This window comes from Arachis hypogaea, chromosome 13, assembly GCF_003086295.3.
Source record: "Arachis hypogaea cultivar Tifrunner chromosome 13, arahy.Tifrunner.gnm2.J5K5, whole genome shotgun sequence".
NCBI classification, from domain to species: Eukaryota; Viridiplantae; Streptophyta; class Magnoliopsida; order Fabales; family Fabaceae; genus Arachis; species Arachis hypogaea.
This window is the reverse complement of record NC_092048.1, coordinates 129233636-129258358: the sequence shown is the minus strand read 5'-3', so window position 1 is coordinate 129258358 and position 24723 is coordinate 129233636. Positions and strand designations below refer to the sequence as shown.

The window sequence follows — 24723 nt, the reverse complement described above, 5'->3', positions numbered from 1 at the left end:
TTTAACAGTGGATAACTGTTCCTTTTTTTCTAGAAAAGTTATTGAGATTTCTCTTCTAAATAAATGAGAGATATCTTAGAAATTAATTACCTATCAAAATAAGTAGAGATGAGCTGCCGTCGTCGCGCCCGACTTCTATGAAGTCGGATAGGTATAGTAGTAGTTGAATTTACTGAGTGTGCCTCTATTCATTTAGGCCTGTCTATATTTTTTGAGATAGAATATAAACAAATATTATTATGACTGTACGCTATATTTTTATACTTCAAATCATAAAATAACATGCTACAAAATAATATAAATAAGTTATTCTAATAACTTTGTTATATGTATTTAAAATATATTAATAATAAAATATATAAAATATAATATTTTAATAAATTTACTTAATATATTATAATTTTATTATCATAAATAAATAAATAAATTTTAAAATAATTTACTTTTATGCATGTACTATAATATATAAAGATTTTTCTAACATCTAATTAGATGTTGATAATATTAAAGTATTTTTATATGATAATAGATGTGAGAATTAAGAGAAAAAATATTTAAAAAAAAGTGTAAATATTTAAAGATTTAAAAATTTATTTAATCGAAAAGTAATTGAAAATAATATTTTTTTAATCTAAGGATTGTTACTTGTTTTTGAATTTAATAATTTAATTATTTATATAAGATAATTATTTATTCTATTTTTTAAATAAAAAATAAAATTATATAATATATAATAACTTTATATAATTAAAATTGTGAACTTCTGTTAAAAAAAAATTAGGAGGGCCAAGGCCCTATGCTCTTGGATCCGATCTTGCTAAACTTAGTTGAGGCCTCAGTTGGTAGAAAAAAACTCGCAACTCCTTGGGATTATTCTGCACTTGAAAGAAGAAGTAGAAAAAGAAATAAATATAGTGATAATTTGATTCTTCATTGTCGTAGTAAATAGTAGAATAGAGAAAATCGAATTTGTTTCTTCGTCTTTACAAGAAATATGAGAAATTCACTATTTAATTAATTAAAATAAGTAGATTAGATTGATGGGCGAACGAGGGAAATTGAACTCGCGCATGGTGGATTCACAATCCACGGCCTTGATCCACTTAGCTACATCCGGCCGAAAGAAAAACTTTTCTAGACTACTTTTTTTCAAAATGACTTGGTCATGTCACGGATATATTTATACCATCCCATTTTTTTTTCTTTCTTTAGCTGTTGAGTTTATTTTAGGGGTGTGCATCGTCCTAAGATTGTTTCATTATAGTTTTTTTCTGTTTTGCATTTTGGGGCCCGTTGTCTATAAAAACAAATCAATATGTTATATTTCTTTCACCTACTGTTTAAAAAGTTATTCAAAATCTTATGTGATTAACAGACAGTATAAATTAGTTTTATAACAGTAATCAGTGAAAAATTGACATGTCATTTATCAACTAGTTTTTATAATTAAAAAAATAATCTAAAAATAGATTATATGACATTATAAATTTATGTCAAATAGTTTTTTTTATCTAACAATAACTTTTTCAGCTAAATACATTCCCTGTATGCAGCAACTAGTTATTGTCTCTTGAGTTTTACATGCATTTATATTGCACTGCACTTACTTTTCTTATTGACGAAAATAGAAGTTATTCATAAGAGATGAATCCCAGAATAAATCACTAATGATAGTCAACATGAGACTCTCTCAAAAGGGAAAAAAAAAAACGAAAAAAGAAAAAAAGAAGAAGAAAATATTCTAAATCTGAGAGAAGATTACTCCTAAAACAATAACAGTAGTCTTAAAAGTTTTAAAAACAGAAGTTACAGCAAAAGAGGATTAAAATAGTCTGAATTTGCAAGCCGTCTAACAGTTAATATTTCTGCTATATATATTGTACCGAACAACATCCATACATACTCTAAAGGACACTATGAACAATTTCTGACTATTTAACAAAAAGGATAATGGTATTATTAATATACATTATCATGGATGTTTAATGAAAACGATAGTGGAAACTGTGCAAGGTCATATACGCTCCCCTTATTCTTTGCAGGAGCCTGGAACATTGGAAAAAAGGAAAACTCTAATGTAAAAATGAGCAGTGACCAACATTCAATAACCATTTTATTCAGAAACGGTAATTGAATGTAAGTCTAGCTTCGGCAGTCAAGGGTTCCAAAACCCAAAAAATTGCCACAGCTTAAACAAATGAAAAAATAAAAATGGCTCAAGTCAAATTCCTTTGAGATACTACCTACAAGGGCTTCAGCTAGCTTCATACGTCACACATGCGGGAGGGAAAAACTTACATATATGCTCCCCAACTTCCATTTGAATCTAAACTTGATCTAAGTTCCCCAGAATGTGAAGATTTCTTAAACTTCTGGTTATTGGTTGAAGCTGAATAGTAATCTCCCGAACTATACATTGATGAAGTTGGCAGTCCATGAATTTTAGGCATGCCAGCTGATTCAGCCAAACTGTATCCTCTTTCTACTGTTTCGGCTTCAAGTGGTAGTTCGTCCAAGTCCTGCCAATAGAAAGTACAGTCATCAGACAACAGAAAACCATGGCCAACGATTAAGGGGAAATCAAGGCTAGCCATTATTATGGCCTAGAATATAAAGTGAAACAACATTCAACAACTTGAATCAACGAGAACCAAACTAATTTTATGAAACAATATATGAACCCAGTATGGATGCGAAGTTCATGTTTACACCAAAGAACATGAACACCTTCACAGAAATCAAAGAGACCAACCATTAGAGAGAATCAAATATGTTGTAAAACAGCACACAAACAGACCAACGCTGACCAAATTATGAAAATCACCCACCCTAAAAGCCTGTTGAAAGGCACGGAGAAGCTCTTGGCATCGTTTTCTTTTCTTGGCAATCTCCTCAGGTTCTTGCAACATCTCTTCAAACAGATCCTCTCTGGTACGTATGTAACACGCCAAACACAATCAGCATACAAGAGACAATTTTTAGATGGACACCAGAATCAATCTGAGTTAGCAGGACAAAATCACCATCAGTTACCTGTACAGCTTTTGAATGAACACATTGTGTAGCTCTCTCTTGGTATTATTTACCTAATCAACATTATGTTATGTTACTTCATACACTTCAAAAGAACTAGCAAATAGAATCTCATAGGATGCTATGAAAGTCCATAGGCTCCTGGCCCAAAATAATTCCACACAAATGATATACTGATATCAACAAGAGATGTTACAAGAATTACAACATTTATAGCCATGCTAAAGACAAGGCTGCCTACAAGCAGTAAGCTTTAGGAGAAATCATCTAATGGGTTTTAAATTTAAAACCTTCTATCAAATATCACCAACTTTGATAGGAGAGAGATGCCTTAACGTGGTATGCTTGTGCACTGGGCTGTCCCATTTTATTAGGAAAATTGGGAATATGTATAATTTTGTATTTGTGTACTAACATCCTTTTCTATTAGAAAGCAGATCACAAATTTCTCACATTTTTATTCCAACATCTAATTTGAAAACAAAATTTTGCAAACATTGAAATAAAAATATGAAGTACCAAGAAGTGCATAATTGCTTTAGGAACAAGATCCTCGACATTTTTCCTGACAATGTCATAGTATGATGTCAAAAGCAACTTTGTTACTGTGATTTCCATAGCTTCTGTCTCCGAACTGCTCTCAGATGGCCTCAAGACAGGAGGGGGCTACAGAAACCAAAGCACATTGAGAATAAACAAAATATGTGTGCCTGTGTGTGTCTGCATGGAAGGTATTGATATAGCTAAAGATGATATGCCAATACATATCTGCATACCTCTCTCAATTGAATGATGGAGAATGATAGCTCCATACCATGAACTGGTTCAATATGTTGCTTACTAGCTGTATTCTCCTTCACAACTGGACGATTGTCACCATCACCAAACACGAATGGGAGCCTCCAACCCAATCCACCACCACTAGCGTTTCCTGGAGATAAAAAGCCTCAAGCATAAAAAAATTTAACACGTCTACTAGACAAATTCAACCATCAAATAGAAAAACGAATTACCGGAAGGTATCACTTTTTCAACATCTGAATGAACACGGTTGCCCTGTGTTTTATCAAAGATGTTCCAGAACAAGAAACTAATTTAGCATACCTTGGTTTCTAACTAAAGAAACACATACATATCTTGGTTTAGGGTTTAGGTACATATATATAACAGGATAAAGTTACACACCGGATCAATCACAACTCCATTAGGTTGTCGTGGAAGAGGAAGCATACCTCGTGACTTCCCATTTCTTTCGGATGCTGGTCCCTTATCAGAGTCCAGAGCATCCTATTGAAAATTAATAGGAAAATTTTAGAACAAGGAAAAGAGCATAAATTTTTGTTCACAGCTAGCATGAAAAGCATGTAGCATAACTGGATAAGAGTCCATAATAAGAATTATACCTTCACTTGAGCAACTGACAGAGAAACTCTAGAATTCTTCATCTGTTGCGCTGCAAGTTCTAATGCCTTGCTTCCACCAATAAAATTTGGGTGGGAAGTGTTTATGTAATCCATCTGTATATTCAAGTAGTTGGAACATGGACTAAGACATGATGAACATGGAATAAGAAGTATTCACTCATGGGGCATGGAGTGTTAAATTGTTCTTGTAAGTTCCAGAACATAATCAATATTCATTCTTAGAATTTTCAAGCAAAAGAATACAAATCATCAATACTTTGAGATGGCACACCAAGCCATGACTGACCAAGCAAGCAAGCAAAGGGTAAAACTCATTCCAATAGAGATGAAATTTATGAATCCCATCAATTTAAAATCTTAAGTGAGACATATCTGAATAAATGAAGGCTTCACTTTACACCCAAACTACTTCATTAAGAATTAATTAATAAATGACTCATTCTGTTCAGCAAATATCGAGGATTATGGAAAACAGGAACTGTTTTCAACAAAAATCAGAGATACATGAAATAACCAAAGTTGAAATTTAGAAGTACATCAACAGTGAAACTACTATAATTTCCATTCCAACATTTGCCTTCAATATCAATTATGACATAAATCACTTTTAGTCGGGTATATTTAAGTTATGGCATGAATAACGCAAAGGTTATGATTTATGACATCAGCAATCAAGGATGATGACATAGTGAAATCATATCTAAAATGGATTGCATAACTGAATTTGAGCATCTACTATTTTTAATTGCAATAGAAGGTAGAGATAGTATGCATTTATCCATCATAGTTAAATATCTTGGCGAACCTCCATTTCTATCAGATGTGCAATCATTGTCTCTGAGGGAGCAAGTCCTTCTCTTAAGAAGTTCCCAATAACTTCATCAATGCGCTTTCTCAGGAAAGGAAACCGCTGCAGTTCAGTGACCATACAGCGGTGGCTGATCTGGAGAAATAATTTTAATTTGGTGCATGCTTGTAAGATAGTAATGAGAGAGAGACAATGGCAAACATCAAACATACCTTCATTAATTCATCATATATAAACCTGGCACACTGAAGGCCTGGATCCAATAGACGAGATATTTGCCTTTTTATGAGGACTTCAAATGGGACCTAATTAGTTGAATATAATTGATAAGTATGTTCTCAAAATTGAAGGAAAGAAAAAATTATAGGATAGAAATGTAGTCTCAACTAAACAAATGCGAAACAAGAATCAATAAAAATCAGCTTTAACTCCGGAAATTTTGAAGATTAACATCAATAAAATAACAGAGTTTAAAGACCTACTTCTGGAACAAACAATGCCGATCTAGGTCCAGTTGCATTGTGTATGGCAGTACGAATATCATCATCCGACAGATCTTCACATGGATCCACCTCCTGCAGGATAACACAAAGTCACATAACATAATAGGACTGAGCAACTAGCTCTCAAGATATAATTTCTCAAGGATCAAAGGCCACATGAGGCTGTCACCCCTGATGTGTGTGTTATGTGTGGAGCAAAGAAGTTGAACAATTTATGGACACTACTAGACATTATTAACTACAAGTTTTCACACTTAATTTTAAAGCTAGATAGATGGAAAATAGTATCTAGATAAATACAAACATTTTTATAATAACTAACTAACTTCAGAATTCTGTTTTTAAGTTAATTTCATACTAATTTGTCACGCGGTGCCATAAAACTTAGAAATATCCATATCCTCGTCTTTGTGTCACTTTATACCTATATCTCATTTCCTATTAGAGCTTTATGCCATATGTAAATACCAGATTATACCTCTAAACTATTCACAAAGATGGATTGGAAAATATAGTGAATCCTTGCCCCACCAGATAGCTCGGAAGTGGACATCTCTTCGTTCTTCCCGTCCACCATGGAGGAAAATGCTGTTTTCAACAAGGAAACAAAATATTGATAAGATTGAAGGAGCTAAGAAATGTGAAGGTTGAAGAAAGGATAAAAAGTCAAACAGTAGAGATAATTAGGTACCGTCACAATATTTTGAAAGGATGTTCAGGAGAAGAGCACCCTGACCAGCCTATTGGAGATAAAGAAATACAAGATAACATAAGATAAATTTCCCAGTGAAAGAAGAAAGCATGTTGCTTTTATTTACAAGGACTTTATACAGTATATTTAAGAAGTCATAGGAACACTTCTGTAATTTTGTATATTGACACATGCCTTGGACTCTGTGAGATCTCCATAGCTTGCATGCTCTTTGGCAAGTGCAACCAACGAAGTGCTTATACGAGCTCTCAGACCTGGTAAAACAGTCTTTATATGCTGTGCAAGAATCTGCAGAGATATGTAAAGAGAAAATATAACAAGTTTAAGTCCAGAAATCACAATCTTATAAGAATTTATGGTTTGGTCTTGCAGGATCGGTCTTTCAGTAAGAAGATAGACACAAATAAATAACAAAGCTGATTTGTGCTTTCAAGGTTGCAGATATTCTACCTGGTTCAATTTCTTTGCCAATTGAGGAATTCCACAGCTGTCTGCTAGACCACTGTATACCTACAAACAGAATAAGAAAAATAAGTGACTGAAGAAACAACAGCATCAACAACAACAATAATAATAAGTGGTGCATCCTTACAGGACGACTGCGGAAAAACTTCTCTTCAGCAACAAGAGCATCCTTTATACTTCGATTCAAGAGAATATCCTGGTTTGATGAGAGAACATAGACAACTAGATTTCAGCAAGACCAGCATGCTAATCAAGGAATTTACTAGGGCCTTCTTTTTTTCTCTAAGGAAGATCAATGCTCGTGTGCACAAGTGTATTTAGTCACTTATTTGAACAGTTAGAATATATGCACGGGACAAATGTACCAAAATCAAACACTCTCTTCACCATAGTATGATTGTGTCATTACCTCCTGACAACGATTTACAACACCCACATAACCAAGTCGAAGAGGAACAACTTTTCCTAGTAACAGATTCCGGGCATCAGTACCCCTGTCCATGATATCTAACTGCAGGACAGGCCATACGAGCGCCTAAGCTTGTTAGAACTTGGAAATAACATTATATATTTCACAAATGTATGTTGGAAGAGTATACTGGACCTTTGTGATTACACCAATCGTTCTATTTCCTGCAACAGAACAACAAACAGTTTAAAGCAATCACAGAGATGTGAAAAGAATAGAGCTTAAGGCATTAGGAAGCAAAAGCACACCATCTGGATCAGCAATTCCTGCCATCTGAAGAGCATCTGAATTAGCCAAATCCGAATTAGCTGGTGTGACAGCTAGAATGAGACAGGAGGGAACTTTGATATATGACATGATCATTGTTCTGATTCGGGCTTCGATATCAGATGGCTGGTCACCAACAGGAACCTTTGTTATGCCTGGAAGATCAACAAGTGTGATATCCAAAACATTTGGAGAAAAAATCTTTAGACGAATCTGCTTATCTGAGACTCCTTTATTATCTCCTGCTTCTTTATCGGTTTCAGCCTATAGATAATAATAATATAAAACAAAGTTAATCAAGGAAAATATACAAGTTAAAAGAAGCAGCAAAGAAAAGACACTTAATGGACATTTATCGCACAGTCAATACCTTACCAATCCATCAAGAGTAATGCACACTAGACAATAATTAGTTTATCATGGCATAAGAAATTCAAAAGTTGATAAACGGAAATACACAAGTTAAAAGAAGCTGTAAAGGAAAGACAATTAATCAACAGAAAGCGCATCATCTGTGCCTCATCAATCCATCAAGAGCATTACACAGTAGAGAACATCCAAAATCACAGGCATTCCAAATTCAGCTGTTTCTATTTCACGAGCTTAAACCCGGTTAAAAAGAGCAGCTAGAGAAAGTAACAAACCTTCAAGCAAAGACAGCAATAAGCCGCCAAAAGTACCGATATCATAGTAACTAACAGTGATCATCCACCAAACATCACATTCAAAACCCACACACACTCATTTTCCTCTAGTTTGAAACTGTGCATTCACTCAACCATTTGTTTGCTCCATTTCATTGTTTATAAACCCAGAAAACTACAGAACATCATCATCATTAATTCATTACAACTTCATCTCATAATCACAGATTCAAAATTCAGCAAGAAATAGAAAACATAGAATAAAATAAATTTTAAACAAGAAAGAAAGATTCATTCCAACTCAAAGATAATGATGAAAATGAAAATACCTGAATCTCCCTGCGAATCTGTGAGAAATCATGGAACCTCCTGCCAGGAAGGTGGAGAAACTCTCCAAACTCCTCTTCGGTGCCGTCGGGATGGCGTTTGGTCTGGACAAGCTGAAGAACGAGGGGCCGCCGGGTGCAGATGTCGTTGCCGCGGGGAAGGAAGTCGCGTCCGACCAACGCCTCTAGAACGCTCGACTTACCGCTGCTTTGGCTCCCTACCACCGCCACCTGCGGCAGCTCGATGGTGTTCTGTATCCCAACGCGCGAGAAAATATCCTGCAGCCTGTTCACCAGAGATATCACCGACGAGCCAAGCGGAGCCGGTGATGACGAGGAGGACGACGACGGAGGAGAAAAGGGAACACCGTGATGGTCTTCGGCCATGATAGGAGGATGATGATCGAAAGCAAAGGGTTAGGATTTCCGAGAGAACGGAATGGTGGTTGTTGTAGAGTGAGTTCTGAGCTGTGAGGGGGTTTTTTGAATGATACGAGTTTGATTTCAGAGGAAATTTCTTGCACACGAGGTAAGAAATGCGTGCAGTGAACGTTTTTTTTTTTTTAATTTTCTTTTTCTTGCATTTTATTTTATTTTTTTAGAAGACACATCTATTTTATTTTATTTTTACAATTATTTTTAGATATTTAAATTTTATTTTATATTATCACATAAGAATTTTTTTTAGATGGTATAATCTTTTATTTTTGTATTATGTCATAAAATTTTTATTATATTTTCATCTCTTCGTAATAATTCATCTTTATATAATATCATATGATGTTTTTTAATATTATTTTTTTTAATAGTCATAATTGAGTTATAAAAATGGTTTCATTCTCTATTATCAAGTTTATTGCTTTTTATGATAGATGTTGGGATAAATATAATTAGTGCATTAGTCATTTTTAGTTTTTTACTATTGATCGTGTATAGTTAATTAGGTACGTCCACCATGCATTTTATGTTTTACTAACAAAGTGCATATTCAAGTATAAAATAGTGCGAGGCTGAAGAGAATGTTCACCCGGTGAAAAAGGATAATTTCTTGTGTGTGTAGTGGTGATCCTAAATCCTAAGCTGAGGAGAAGATATTGTTGTTGCAATCATGAATGTAGAAGAAGAGGTTCAACGCCTCAGAGAAGAGATCAAGAGGCTCGGTCAGGTCCAAACAGATGGTTCTTACAAGGTCTACAATTCGGATCTTCTTTTCTTTTGATCTTCCTTATCCATATATATAATAATATGGAATTCCAATATCAAAATATTAGTCATTTCATCATACTTATGTATGCAAGCATTCTAGATCTTCTGGTGATATAAATGGGATCTTAAATTCTTAATAATTTTAATTCGCTAATAGATGTTCATGTTCATTCATTTGTATATCTAACTATGGATCTAGGTCTACCACTCGAAATGAAAACAGAAGGGGTGATAATCAGTTCTGGTTGTGCCAAATGCATGAATTTTACTTGATAGTAATAGCCAAGAAGATAGTTTTATTTTTCTTGGGAAAGCTATCATTTCAAGTCTCCGACGTATAGATTTGATTCATTATGTCTTATGAAATTTTGAAGCTGACAATGAAGTTGAAATATCCAATGACAAAAATAAATAAATGAAAAGGACTGCATAAGTAGTGCATAACTGTAATCGAAGTCTTGACAGAGACCTGAAATTTGTTCTGTTTGAATGCTATAAACTGTCTCACACAGTAATTCACTAGAAAATATAGTAATCAACAAGTGCATTGTGATATTTTAGTTGGACAAGTCCATGACGATGTCAGAGCAAATAGCAGTGAATTTATTTGCCTGTATATGAGCATGTATCATGTATGTGTAAGTTTCATGTCATATACCCTAATGCATTGCATAATCTAAATGACCACAGTATGGCTTGTATTATGAAGGTTACATTTGGAACACTATTTAACGATGATCAATGCGCAAATATATTTGAAGCACTTGTGGGAACGCTAAGGGCAGCCAAAAAACGGAAAGTGGTATCGTATGACGGAGAGTTACTCCTGCAAGGAGTCCATGATAATGTGGAGATCACTCTTAATCCTACCCCTTAAGCTGCAGCTGTTCAATTGTTACACTTTGGCCTTGAATGCTTTTTCCGATTGGGTCACCAACTTGTTTTAATGATTCATTTAACACTAATTTACATGATTGTGGATATGCGTTGAGATGTTTATCTCTGGTTCACTATACGTGGGTGATCTTTTTGACATGCAATAATTCTCAACATCGATTTCCTTGATTTTATGGAACTATTAGGAAGCCTTCCATTGAGTATTCACAGTGCAAAACTGCTATATTACTTTTTTTTCTATTTAAAAGAACACTCAAATTTTAAAATTAGTGTTTTGACAAATCACCGCTCACAGCGTTTAAGGATTGGCGAAGAACAATTGACATATGCTTTTTTGCTTTCCTGAGATGTGAGAGATCATTAAAATATTCATCGAGATATGTTCACGCACATTAAAATGTGGGGTAATTAAGCCAGTTCAACTAGATCAACGAAAGATGCGGCAAATGTTGATTAATGGAAGGCTTGTTGTTACTGACTACTGAGGTAGATATACCCCAAACGTTAACGAGGTTCCAGTCAGTACACTACCCTTCAGTGAACTGCATCAGACATTAATTTAGCAAATGTTTACTGTAGTATACATGGCCTCCCTATTTTCCTAATGTAGTAGTGTACATTGCTTCTTTTAGGTGGGGTAAAAAAAATAATTTAAAAAAAATGCTAAAATAACTAAATCAATTTGAAAATTAATGGGATATTAATGAGATAGTCATCATGAGGGTGATCCATTGAGAATAAAAGCTTGGAGAAGGCTTTCTGCTGCTCGAGTTTCGTCAAGCGTACCAGATATCACGACAGTCCTGTCCCTTGTACTGTGACGCGGTTCCTGGACAGTAACCTTAGCACCTGAAATCTGATAAAAGAACAGAACACATTTAAGAAAAAGATGGTGGGGGTTGGTAAAAATAGTCTACACACCAAGTATAGAGAAGAAACACGACATATACTTCTACCATAAATATCAAGTGATTTAAGAACCATAACTTACTTTTTCTCTATTGAAGGCTAAACAAAAACCAATTATGAAATCAAATTAGTGATATAAAAAAAACACCCTAGTAAGTAAAAGAACAAATCAAACATATGCCCATCATATATCTCAGGGTAGGTACCTGTCTCAGTTGATCCAAATTGCTCCCATTTTCCCCGTATACAGAGCCAAAAACATCATCAGGAACCGGAATTTCCACAGTTCTCTTGGTCACCGTGGTGGCTTTACTCCCACTGCAGAGGAAAGATGAGTATTAATAACCACTTCCATTACTCTATCAGAAATTGCTTCCTCTTGTTCGTTTATTTATGTTTTCTTCAAACATATATTTTTGCTAGTAAAATGTTTAGAGTGAGGAGAAGCCTCTTCCTATTCCATAGGCCACAGCAAATAATCAACCTAGGCAAGCATTTATAGAGGGATGATCACCTATCAATCACATTCTTAGATGGGAACCTAAATATTTAAATATGCATTAGGTCTACTAAGTGAATTAATTCACTATCAACACAATAAAATGTTATAGTAGTCCACGACTTACCTCAATGCCAGGGTTCAAAATTATGCAAATGACCAATGATAACAGAATAGTCAATATTGAAGTTTTTTAACAGAACAATAGAGAGTTAGAGACTAATTCCATGTAATGGTTTGCCACCAGAAAGAAGGGGACATGACACCAGAAAACTGGTTTTCTAAGAACATATGACAATATGAGCTCATCAACAAAAACCAGCAATCTCATACAAGTACATGAACTGATCATATTTTAAGGGTTGTGTATGCCACCAAAAACAAGAGGGAGCATACTGATCCATAAATAGCACTTCATACTAATCAAAAATATATGCAACTACAGTGTGCATCAAGTGACATCACCAACCTGCCATGTTCTAAGCCACCTTTTCGAGAAGTCAACCCCTTGACAACATCATTGGTGCCTCTAGAATTTATTCCAGCCACTCTCTGCAAACATATTTAATCATATACTAAAAGGAGATCTTGAAATGGAACAGAAGCCAGCAGAGAAAAAGCAATATACCTGTTGTGGCCATGACCCTGGTGAAGGATGATCTAAATTTGGATTCAGTGAAAGATGATCTAAGCTTTGGGACAGAGAATGTGTACCTAGACTATGAGGAACACCAAGAACTGGTGGACCTCCAAGAGGAATATGATCCCTCGGTCTCCCATAGAGATTGGTCTCAGCTGGTACAGAGGAAAGATTCCGTACTCCAGCACTGTTTCGCACACTAACAAAAAGATTATCCCGCAGTCGACTAGTTACATTATGTAATGCATCCTTAACATTTGAAAACTCTCCTGATATCTGGCAACAAAACACAAATATAGTAATTAACAAATCCATAAACATCATTGCAAGATTTGTCCTGATGAATTCACTGCAAAAAGATATTATAAGTTTTTTATGTAAATAGAAATACTCTATGAAATACGATGTTTCTCTTGTCAACTCCAAATATGCTAAGCCATATAAGTGAAACTGAATGACACTGGAGACCATGGGGTATCAATCAAGTCACCTTTATCTCTTTTGGGAGTCCAAAGATTAGATGAAACATGAAACTGAAATATGAATACTATTATGGTTGGTCGGTCAATGATAGTTGGGCTGCAAGCTAAGGGGAATGGAGAATAAACAGCTCCTACTCTAAGATCAAACCCTCATTCTCCATGAGAGACAAATTTGGCACTCAAAGGAAAATGTTTTGTTTAAGGAAAGGAAAGAGGTGTAACTGGAAGTAAAAGGAAATGGTCGGAAGATGTATGGCTTACATTTTCTTTTTGAAGATAAGTCAAGGTATAACTGGCACCATTTAAGTACACAAAATAGCAGAAAGAGTGATGAGAAAAAGAAAACTGTTCAGGCCTAGGGAGGAGTTGGTTTCTTTGCATTATAAGTTACACAGAATAATGTAGTGAAGAAATAAGAACCATTCTTCAGCAACTCTTGATTGAGCAATGCCAAATAAAGAATCATCTCCGCACCTGAACAACATCGTTATCTGATACACACTTTGGAACTTGGTTGCCACCAATTATTCTTATGCTAGTCCCTGTTGCCTTCCGCATTTCCGATACTATTGCTCCTCCTTTCCCTATCAAACAGCCCACGTGGTTTGATGGGACTACAAGACGTGCAGTAACAGACAACTCCTTTTTAAATCCCAAGTCTAGCCCTTTCTCAACAATGCCTTCTACTGACTTGGAGAAAACAAGCACAACAGCCTTCTGTGCTGGGGAATATCTCGTTTCAGGATTCTGCAAAGAATGGAGCCATCAGGAAAAGAAAAGTTAATAACTATAGAAAATATGATAGAATACAAGCATACAACTACAAGATGCAAGAAAAAGTAAAATAAAAGCAATTGCATTTAACAAACCTCCATAGCAGTAATAGTAATTAATCTATCCTCGCAATCAGGGAACGGAGGAAAAATATTTATATTGGCTCCTGTATCACTCTGAAGAGCTCTTACAATACTGCCACCTTTTCCAATCACAGCACCAACCCTGTCATCCGAACAAAGAATTCTAAACATAACTTCCTGCTGAGTTGCTTTTGGATCCAAGACTGGTGCTCTATTGACTTCAGGGTGCCACGTATGAACTCCATTGGAATTGAAGTTAGAGCCTCCTGACAAATTCGATAATGCCGATGTCCTTTGCCGCAGATCAGTCGAAGTCTCATGCAGAACTCCGGAAGCTCCATGCTGAACTACTTCATAAGGTCTGCTTCCCATCGTCTTCATTGTTTTATCGACTGAGGGAGAATCTTGAAGCCGACGAGAGACTGCGAGAAGGGCCTTCTTTACGGATGAGGCACAGCCTTCTACCTAAAACAACTCAAAAAGGTATTTTCTCAGCATAAATAGCATACAATCCTCATTAATCCTCCATCCTAGTGGTTTATCTTTACAGCATTCATAATCCTAAACAATCAAATCCAATAATCCAAAAGCCCTACTCACACTTCAAAAACGCTGCTCACAATCAAATCCAGTAATCCAAAAACCCTACTCACATGCAGAATCTCACAATTCAGCACAGCAACGCTACTCAGACACAATGTACCATCATGCAACAAAAAGGAAAACTCACTGACCTCAACAATCTCATCGGAGGGCGCAGCGCACGCCGGCAAACGGTCGTTCAAAACCCTAATCTTGCATCCGGTGTCCCTCCTGATCTTCTCCACCACCTTCCCACCCTTCCCGATCACGGACCCCACCTGCGCCGCCTCCGCCAGAAGACGGCACGACACAACCCTCTCGTCGTCCAAACACGAGCTATCACCCTCGGCTGCGACGTCAAGTATCCTCTCGAACACCTTCACCAGCGCCTCCTGCGCCTGCGAGACCTCCTCCGAACCGTCTCCAGCATCGCCGTCACCGCCATTTCCGCCGGCGGAGGAAGAGACTGGCGCCACCACGAATATGACCCGGTCGGGGGACTCTTGCGGGGCGTCTTCGACCCGGATCTTGGCGCCGGTGGCCTGCTGGAGCGCCTTGATGACGTTGCCGGACTTACCAATGATGCCGCCGATGCGTGACGCGTGGCAGAGTATACGGAAGGTGGCGTGGCGGGGAGGCGGTGTAGGCTTGGACTTGGGGGCTCTGTAAGGCCCGTTAGAGTAGCTAGGTTTCGGATTGGAATTGGGGTCGGCCATCGGAGCGATACTATGTCGTTTTGGTGATGGAGACGGATAGCATGTTGCCATAATCGCCTCTCTCAACTTCACAATATAAAATATCTGCCTGCCACTAGCTACCAATTCTTCATGTTCTTCTTCCTTCTAGAACTCCTCACTGTTACTTTTTATTGCATGGTTTTGTATTTATTTGCATATTTTCTTTTATTATTTTTATATATTTTCTCCCTAGTTGGTCAGCTGGTGGCAGTGGAAACAGATGACGATTGACGAGAGCTGCAGAGATTAGATTACTCATTAGAGCAAAACAAAGGGAGAGTGACACCGAGATTCATGCTAAAATGCGCGCGGTGAAAAAGCAATTACTGCGGTTAGTGCCACTTATGGAATATTTGATGAATATCCATTGTGTTTTGCCCCTTTTTTAGTTGTAATCTTTTTTGGCGGTCAGGATGTAAATATTGATATGCTCAAAGCCATTTCCACTATTAGTATTATTCTATATATGTGTACAATGACGACGCATTCATTTAGATTACTAGGTTTTTTTCTGAATATTGTAAGTTCTCTGCTAAATATACCATACCATGCAATATTTATGCTATTGCTGAATGATATAGTTTCACCAAACTCTGCTACTTAAACCAGCCAAAGACCCAAACAGATCAAAATAAGATGATAGATGACATATTAATTTATATCCCTACAGTGTTGTAAGCAGTGTCCATAGTCATCTCAAGGAAGCAGAGTCAAGAAAAGTGAATAGCAAGAGAAGGGAAAAATATATTTGCATCACAATTCCTGAAGCAGATCGGATTTACACCAATGTTGAAAACTTTTGTGCCACATTATCAAACCTCATAACCTGGATTCACTCTTTGTTGAACATCGTCATAACTTTCTAGCTCTTCCATATCCTCCAAACTCCCCAAGAATAGAGGAAGCCTTTGGTGCAATTTAACTGGTTGAAGGGAAAGAATTCTATTTTTGCCATCAGATCCTCTTCCACCAGCCTGCTCTACAATGAAACTAAGAGGGTTTGCTTCGTACACAAGCCGGAGATGATCCCTCGGATTCATCGCCACGCCCCCATACATCAAAGTTCGGTGGAGATCAGCCACCAGGGAACATATATACCTAGCTGAATACTTCTTTGGATATTTACCTTTTCCTTGTCTAATTGTGTCTATATACCGCCTTAATCCTTCAGGCCAATCAAAATACCGAGCATCATTCACCGAATAAATTTGCCCTGTCAAGAACATAATTTATCAAGCATTAAATCTTTAAGCTATATACCTCAAGTTTTATACAGAAGTATAGAAGAAGAGATAGCAATGAACAATGATACTCAACAGCAAACCAAAGAAAGTAAAGTTGATACATAATAAGGGAGAATCAAATGTTAAGTTATAAACAACTAGCAAATTAGTAAGGACACTATCTACACTTGTTACCACGGCGAGGAATTTCGATGCTTGGATTCGTGAGGATAAAGTCTCCTGTTGAATGATCAAGAGTGAATGTCTGAGATCCGGAACCAAAGGTGGTACACAGTATAGTTGCAGATGAATATAAAACATATCCAGCAGCAACCAGCCTACTTCCACTTTGGAGCGAATTCAGCATAGCTTTCTCCTCAGTGGGTAGATCATCTAGTTCCTCAAGGCGCTTATAAATACCAAAGATTGTACCAGTTGGAATTGATGCATCAATGTTTCGTGAACCATCAAGGGGATCTGTTACCACCACGTATGGACCATCGTCACTTATCCAAATTGGTGCATCGTTTTCTTCCGAAGCCATAACAGCAACTTTTCCAGACTTTTGGAGTGATGATAAGATAATTTCATTCTGTAGTAATACATGATGGAAGTACTGATTAATAAACTAACTTCTTAATTCCTTGATATCCTGTTAGTAAACGAAATTGCATAGCTATGAACAAGATAAAATGGCAAGAACAGAACTTAAAACTGAATTACTTTACAGGATGTAATCCAAAGAACACAATAGCTTTAAAAGATTTAAGTATATCTCTCTATCAGCATTCAAAAGATTGGCAATTTGGCTGCAATTCTTGTGAACTATATTGGAATTAATTATGCACATGGCAAAAGTCATGAATTGAAACTTGCAAGTTCCGAGACCTGGAAGCATATAGTTATGTTTCCACTTCCATCTCATGTCTATCTTAATTGGAAAACACATAATTTTTTATCCAAAAGATGAATGCAAATGATGATTAACTCCGTATCCGTTCGGTTCTTTTTTAGCCCTCTCATTTTCAAGCATACCATATTCAACCCAATTAATCAACTACACTCTCAGAAACAGAAACCACACAGCAGTATCAATCCCCCAAACCAAATTTGGCACCAAGTCAATCACGTGAAACTGAAGGATTATAAAATGACATTCGATTTAACTATTTAAGTAGTAGTAATCACAGAAGGAAGACTTACCGAGACAATATCAAGAGGCTTAGGAGCATCCCTATCTGAACCAGCAGCAGCACCAATACCCTCTTGCTTGCCAAGGCTGGAATTGAAAGGAGAAGCCACAAGAGTTGCAATTCTCTTGCAAGCATATTGTATGTGATCGAGCAACACCACCAAACCATCTTCCACATTTATTCCTCTTTTGCCCACATATTCGATCAGTGTAACAAACCCATCATCAACTGCATACGAAGAAGAAGAACCACTTAAGGCAATCACTGATCTCATCCCCGACCCAGAAACTGAAGGCCTTGTTCTTGGTCTGCAAAAATAGCTCACTGGAAAAAGTTGAGCTTTTGATAACAAAGTTTGAAACTTTCCCCGGAGACTGGGAAGTTGGTACAAGGTTGTTGATGCTGACTGCATATTATGTACGGTTATCTGAGCTTCATCAAAGTGTTATCCTTTGATACAGTTTCGGTGGTAGATAAATCACTACACTGGAAAATGAATTATTTTATGGATATCACTAACATGTGTCGTGGTATATGATATTATTATTAGAGTAAAGTATTGTTTTTGTCCTAATGTTTGGGGTAAATTTTATTTGTGTCTCTAACGTTTAAATCGTCCTATTTGTTTCCATAACATTTATAAAAGTAATTCAATGTTATCCTACTATCAATTATACTAACAAATCAGATTATATTTTTCAATTATTCTCACTTGGATTATTCATTCTCAATTAAGTCTCACTTGGATGTGTTCGATTTTAATATTATACCCACTATTTATGTTTAGATTCAAATATGTCCCTAGAAAAATGAATTATGTAAATGTTGTAGGAATTAGTTTTAACATTTGATGAGCTATTTTTCGGAGTAGATCATCAATTCTATCTTAGACATTTATATTCTAATTTCAAGAAGAGATTTTTAAAACTCAAACTAAAGCGCTCATGATGTGTAATTGATGGCAGAATAACATTGAATCACTTTTACAAACGTTAGGGATACAAATAGGACGATTTAAACGTTAGGGACACAAATAGGATTTACCACAAATATTAAGGACAAAAACGATACTTTACTCTTATTATTATTAGTAAAAAATTTTAAATTATTTTTAATAAATATAAAATAAATATATTAAAATTTTAAATTTTTTATATTTTTAATATTTTTTAATTTATAATTTTAATACATATTTTTTATATTTTTAATAAAAAAATTTTAAATTATAATTTTAATATATTTTTAAAATATAAAATAGATATTTTTTATTTAAAGAAAAAACATATTTTACTTTTTAAGTAAATTTAATGTACAAAATACGAGTATAGGCGAAATTTGAGTGTAATTATCATATAAAATTTTATTATATATTTTAGTATTTTTATTAGTTAAGTTTAATTAAATTCATTTAAATTCAACAAAAATTGTTGAGAAATATACACGTAAAATTACATTTTTTTACGAGAAAAATAATGCCAAAATTTTTAACTGTAATATAAAAATTGTTTAACTTTAACATAAAAGTTTTTTTAATTTTGATATTAAAATTTTTTAATTTAATGCTGCAATTTTTTTTATTCTTTTTTTAGTGCAGAATTTTTGTATACGTTTTTTTTTATTTTTTTGTATATTGTAAAAAAAATAAATCAAATTGCATAATTCCTTTTATTTATTCTTTTTTTTTATTTTTTTAGAGAATAAAATAATAATAATTATATGAGTATAAAACAAAAAAAAAACTGAAAATAAGGAGGAAAATGAGTTGATTGAAAAAAATATATAACAGAAAAATAATATCAAAATTATTAACCGTGAGTTCATATCATAGAAATTTTTTAATTTTGACATCAAAATTTTTTAATCGTGCCACACAAAATAGAAAAAGAAGAAGACGACGATAACAATGACGCCGACGTTGAAGATGAATTGTACAGAAAGAAGAAAAAGAAATAAAAGAGAGAAAAACGTGACATAAAATAAAAGAAGATGATGACAATGACAATGACGATGACGACAATATTAAAAAAGAATTGCACACAAAAAAAAAAGAAGAAGAAAAGGAAGAAGAGGAGTGGAGAAAGAAGTGATGATAATGATGGAAGAAAAAGAAGACTGTGATAATGATAACGAAATAAAAAGAGAGGAGAAGAAAGTGGAAGAAAAGTAGGTGATAATGAATTAATGATGATGATCACGATAATAACACAATAAAAGAAGAAGAAAAAGATAAGAAAAAAAATATTAAAAAAATGCACATACGTAAAATTAACTTTGTTAGATTTAGTTAAGAAAAAATTTGGTTGTTTAATATTTCTGCTAATATATATGCTAAATATTAATAATACAATTGGCGTAATAAATTTTTTTTTGGTAATTGTTAGGGTTAAGTATGATTTTGGTCTTGAAGTTTAGCGCCAGAATCGAAACCGTCCCTCATCTAATTTTCGATTTAAAATCGTCATTAACGTTTTTTTTCGTATTAAAATCGTCCTTTTAATTTTTTTAGACAAAAATACCACCACCACCACCACCACCACCATGGATAATGGAATCATAAGAACTCAGAACCAAAACCCACCACCATCACCACCACCCACTGCTACTCCATCATCATCTGCATCACACCAACCAAAACTCAAAAAATCAACATCATCATTGTCATCCTCATCAGAACTCAGATCTAAAACTCAAATTTAGAAAAATAACCCCAGAATTCAAACTCAAAAAATCAAGAACTCAACTCAAAAAATCATCATCATCATCAGAACCCATAACTCAAAATCTAGAATTCAAACTCAGAAAAACAAACACAAAACTCAAACTCAAGCAAACTCAGAAGAAGCAGAAGACGAAGCAGAAACAAAGATCGAAACAAGAAGCTGAAGCGGCGAGGCGGCGAGGAGCAGTGGCGAGGCGACAAGAAGCAGCAGCGCGAGTCCTTTTCCCTCTTCGAGTCTCTCTTTGTCCGATCTCTCTCCTATGGTGTGGGTGGCTGGCGTGACGGTGAAGGTTGGGCGAAGAGATGAGGGCTGGGCGGTGAGGCGGTGAGGGCTGGGCCTGGCGGTGAGGCGCTGGGCGCGGCAGTGAGAGCTGGGCACCGCGGTGAGGGGCTGGCTTCCCTTTTCCCTTTCCCTCCCCTCCCCTCCCCTCCCCTCCCCCTTACCCTTTTCCTCCCCCCCCCCCACAACACTTTTTTTTTTTAATTTTAGAGAAAAGGACAAATAGGTACCTGACCTTTTGTCCCGCAGACATTTTTGTCCTTGACTATTGAAAAATACTTTTAAGTCTCTGACCTTCACAAAACTTGGACGGATCAGTCCCTCCGTCCAAATGCCTCCGTCAGGGACTAATCCGTCCAAATGCCTCCGTCAAGGACTGATCCGTCCAAATTTTGTGAAGGTCAAGGACTTAAAAGTATTTTTCAATGGTTAGAGACGAAAATGTCCGCGGGATAAAAGGTCAGGGACCTATTTATCCTTTTCTCTAAATTTTATAATTTTTTTTATTAAATCAGGGGGTAGTTTAGGAATAATATGAAAAAATTTATTAAAAAAGACGATTTTAATACGAAAAAAACGTTAAGGATGATTCTAAATCGAAAATTAGAAGAGGGACGATTTCGATTCTGGCGCAAAACTTTTGGGACCAAAACCATACTTAACTCTAATTGTTATAATGATTAAAAGGTTGTGTTTAACTTGTTAAAAATATTAAAATTAATATTTAATTTAAAAATATAAAAATAAATTATTTTTAAATATTTAAAATTTATTATAATAAATAAATTAAACAAAAATTAGCTTTTTTTTATTTTTGGTAAGCATTGATTTCTTTACGTACATTTATTTGTGTGTTTAGATCACTAATTTGTTATCCAAAGTGAAAAATGAAAAGTGATGGGGTTTTATATGGATTTCATTGAGGGAAAAAAAAAGGTTCCTTATTTAATTTGGTAATTTTAGAAGTCATGTTAAACGGATGTGTTATCTCCAAAATATTATTAGAAAAAAAATTAACAAATATATTTGTGAGATTATCTCATGATAAATTCAACATATAACTTCTTAAGTATATTCAAACAAAATATAATAAAACTAACTAATTTTTTATTTTATATTTTAAGATACATCCATCATTATGAATTTATTAACTTTTATCTGAGTATGCCAACATAAAATTTCTCAGTATATACACCCATGCAATCAGATTTGTTAAACAATTTTTTTTTTAAATATTGAAACTTATAAGAATTTTTTGAGTAAACAAGATATATTTAAATAAATTTTATTCAACTACATGTACAAAAAAAAACTATGAATCTGTACGTATTTAACATTTCACAAAAAAATTTATTATATTATTATAAATAAATTTAGTTATTCATTTATTATAAATTTGACTATTTATTATGACAATTTTAATTATTTTGATAGTTAATTATTTAATTAAAAAATATGTAAATTAATATGAATAAATATACGTAAACACATTGAAGTTAATTTAGTGTACGATTTTTAGTCTATATGAAAATTTTTATTTTTGTACCATAATATAAAAAAGTATATAATGATTAAATATCAATAAAGGGTAAGGCAATATAGATATGAAAAAATCTAGGGAGTTAGCAACTTTGTTAAATTTTTGCCAACATATAACCAGTAAAAAAAAATGAGTTATTGGATGAAATCTCACATCAATCTCACATCATTAAAATCATCATTAATAATTATTTAATAACTATAAATCACAAAAGTTGGTGACCTAGCATTCCCTATAGATAGTGTGAAATGAATCACGTTATGCCAATAATGATACTAAAGAAGAAAAAGTGTGTGGAAATGCGGATCAAAAGAAAGATATTTATCGTCCTTATCAAGGTTGGAAAACTTGTTTTGACTCTTCTAATGTATTGAGTCACGGTCACGGTCTCACGGATTACACTGAGAGTGAAGGAGACTTGAAGCCACACGACACTCTCTAACAGGGGTATTGGCAGTGCAGTTTGATTCAATTATTTAAAAATTAAAAAGTCGTCCCGATCCAATTTTATATTAATTATTATATATGAAGTTATATACGAAGAGACGTATCTGATTTTTTTTTTTAATACGGTAAGAGACATATCTGATTCTGATGTTAGTGTTACAGTAAACTGAATACAAGTGCAGGAAAGGGGAGTATGGTGTCACAAACAGTTGAGCTCCTCAAGAATGAGATTCCTCTGGAGCAGGAGTCAGTGGTATTAACCGAAGCCACTGTCAATGGTCTTGTTCTTGTGGACATCATAAATGGATTCTGTACTGTTGGTTCTGGAAATCTGGTACTCTTTATTAACTAGTATTCAGATTTGAGACCCTGCATGTGTGTTTGTGATTGATTTACTTGCTTTTCAGGCTCCAAGAGAAGCCAACAGACAGATATCAGGGATGATCAATGAATCAGAAAGGCTAGCAAGATTGTTCTGTGAGAAGAAATTGCCAGTCATGGCTTTCCTGGATTCTCACCACCCTAACAAGTCAGAGGACCCTTATCCTCCTCACTGTATTGTTGGAACTGACGAATCAAATCTTGTTCCAGGTTTACCAATTGTCAAATCTTGTTTAGCTTTCTCTCAATAGTCCAAATGATTCAGGCATGACATGACATGGCATGATCTATATAATTTTGCATTGAATTGCAGCTTTAAGATGGTTAGAGAATGAAAGCAACGTTACAATCAGACGAAAGGATTGTTTTGATGGATACTTGGGGTCGATAGAAGAGGACGGTTCCAATGTTTTTGTAGATTGGGTGAAGAAAAATAAGATCAACACAGTGAGTAATTTGTGATTGTTTCTGGCAAAGTAAACTGCTGATTTTTTATATCATATCATTACAAGTTATAACCACTGATGTAATGCATTTTATTTTGTTGCTTGGATTGGGAAGCTGGTGGTTGTAGGCGTATGCACAGATATCTGCGTGCTGGATTTCGTGTGCTCAACCATGTCTGCTAAAAACCGCGGCTTTCTGGAGCCTCTAGAGAGCGTGGTGGTGTATTCGCGTGGCTGCGCAACCTTTGATATCCCACTTGAAGTAGCCTATGACACCAAAGGAACTCTAGCTCATCCTCAGGTTTGTATATAGAGTAATGCTACACATCTAAATCTTTTTATGAACAAAGTCCAACCAAGTTACATAATAAAACTTAGAATAATGCTAGCCATAACTGATTTTTTTTATGTTAGATTAACTTGATTGGACTTGATTAACAAAAAGACTTAGATATATAACATTATTTATGTATATATTATACAAACAATAGAAAATAGACATGATAATTGTAAAAGCTAGGGCATGAGTTTAAATTTTGATGGCAGGAGTTTATGCATCACGTGGGTCTGTATATGGCCAAAGAAAGGGGAGCCAGGGTAGCAAACCAGCTGCTGTTTGGTGTGGCAGAGAAGATATGATTTGGTGTGTGCCTTTCCCTGGATAAAAATCTCAAATACACTTATCTAAGGTTGGTGAGATTTATAAAACGTGCAATGTAATTTAAGCAGTATGAAGTTGAGTCAGGAAGCTCCCCTAAGGTTGAGATGTAAAATATGTTGGCAGTCTCAGGAGACCTTTTGTTGTGAAATCAAATAAATTTCTGTAAAATAATATGAAATGAGAAGGCTTCTCAATTGTCACTTAGCATGAAATATAAAGAAACTTGACAAGGATCGAAGTAAACTCATACAGCAGCAGTTATTAAAACCGAATTAGAACAACTGAAAACTGGTGAAGCAATCAACAGTTTGATTTGACTTGGTTAAACTCAATCAAACTCGTACCAATGTTCTTGCTAGCTAACTCTGATTCC

General features: G+C 34.9%; 5 protein-coding genes across 8 annotated transcripts; 2 read left to right on the top strand and 3 right to left on the bottom strand.

Annotated features, from left to right (window-relative positions):
• Positions 1–1850: 1850 nt before the first annotated feature.
• LOC112733381 (dynamin-related protein 3A) lies at positions 1851–9202 on the bottom strand. 3 transcript variants are annotated; one of them, XM_025782321.3, is made up of 20 exons: positions 8655–9202; positions 7663–7945; positions 7550–7578; positions 7355–7456; positions 7073–7141; positions 6931–6990; positions 6655–6768; positions 6460–6508; positions 6247–6356; positions 5748–5840; positions 5478–5570; positions 5263–5400; positions 4437–4550; positions 4219–4320; positions 4047–4089; positions 3810–3964; positions 3553–3699; positions 3034–3086; positions 2829–2928; positions 1851–2519 (listed from the first exon to the last, which is right to left on the bottom strand). In XM_025782321.3, exons 1-20 carry the CDS (start codon positions 9036–9038, stop codon positions 2295–2297), a joined length of 2463 nt encoding a protein of 820 aa, XP_025638106.1. In that variant the 5' UTR covers positions 9039–9202; the 3' UTR covers positions 1851–2294. The 3 variants fall into 3 exon arrangements, with proteins under 3 accessions (XP_025638106.1, XP_029147544.1, XP_029147543.1); XM_029291711.2 differs by lacking the exon at positions 3553–3699; XM_029291710.2 differs by lacking the exon at positions 4047–4089 and having other exon boundaries at positions 4266–4320.
• A 468-nt stretch (positions 9203–9670) lies between these two features.
• LOC140177729 (costars family protein-like) lies at positions 9671–20573 on the top strand. The gene is made up of 3 exons (XM_072210880.1): positions 9671–9840; positions 10567–10729; positions 20461–20573. Exons 1-3 carry the CDS (start codon positions 9760–9762, stop codon positions 20571–20573), a joined length of 357 nt encoding a protein of 118 aa, XP_072066981.1. The 5' UTR covers positions 9671–9759.
• Positions 11208–15973, bottom strand: LOC112733378 (KH domain-containing protein HEN4). Its single transcript, XM_025782318.3, has 7 exons — positions 14876–15973; positions 14154–14606; positions 13759–14031; positions 12791–13078; positions 12632–12714; positions 11870–11981; positions 11208–11610 (listed from the first exon to the last, which is right to left on the bottom strand). The coding sequence occupies exons 1-7, from the start codon at positions 15488–15490 to the stop codon at positions 11470–11472; spliced, it is 1965 nt and encodes a 654-aa protein (XP_025638103.1). The 5' UTR covers positions 15491–15973; the 3' UTR covers positions 11208–11469.
• LOC112733379 (fructose-1,6-bisphosphatase, chloroplastic) lies at positions 16085–18405 on the bottom strand. Its single transcript, XM_025782319.3, has 3 exons — positions 17887–18405; positions 16879–17275; positions 16085–16673 (listed from the first exon to the last, which is right to left on the bottom strand). The coding sequence occupies exons 1-3, from the start codon at positions 18286–18288 to the stop codon at positions 16273–16275; spliced, it is 1200 nt and encodes a 399-aa protein (XP_025638104.1). The 5' UTR covers positions 18289–18405; the 3' UTR covers positions 16085–16272.
• A 2076-nt stretch (positions 20574–22649) lies between the features above and the next one.
• On the top strand, positions 22650–24544 carry LOC112733377 (nicotinamidase 1). 2 transcript variants are annotated; one of them, XM_025782317.3, is made up of 6 exons: positions 22650–22862; positions 23025–23196; positions 23270–23453; positions 23557–23690; positions 23805–23990; positions 24236–24544. In XM_025782317.3, exons 2-6 carry the CDS (start codon positions 23056–23058, stop codon positions 24326–24328), a joined length of 738 nt encoding a protein of 245 aa, XP_025638102.1. In that variant the 5' UTR covers positions 22650–22862; positions 23025–23055; the 3' UTR covers positions 24329–24544. The 2 variants fall into 2 exon arrangements, with proteins under 2 accessions (XP_025638102.1, XP_025638101.1); XM_025782316.3 differs by lacking the exon at positions 22650–22862 and having other exon boundaries at positions 22886–23196.
• Positions 24545–24723: the final 179 nt, after the last annotated feature.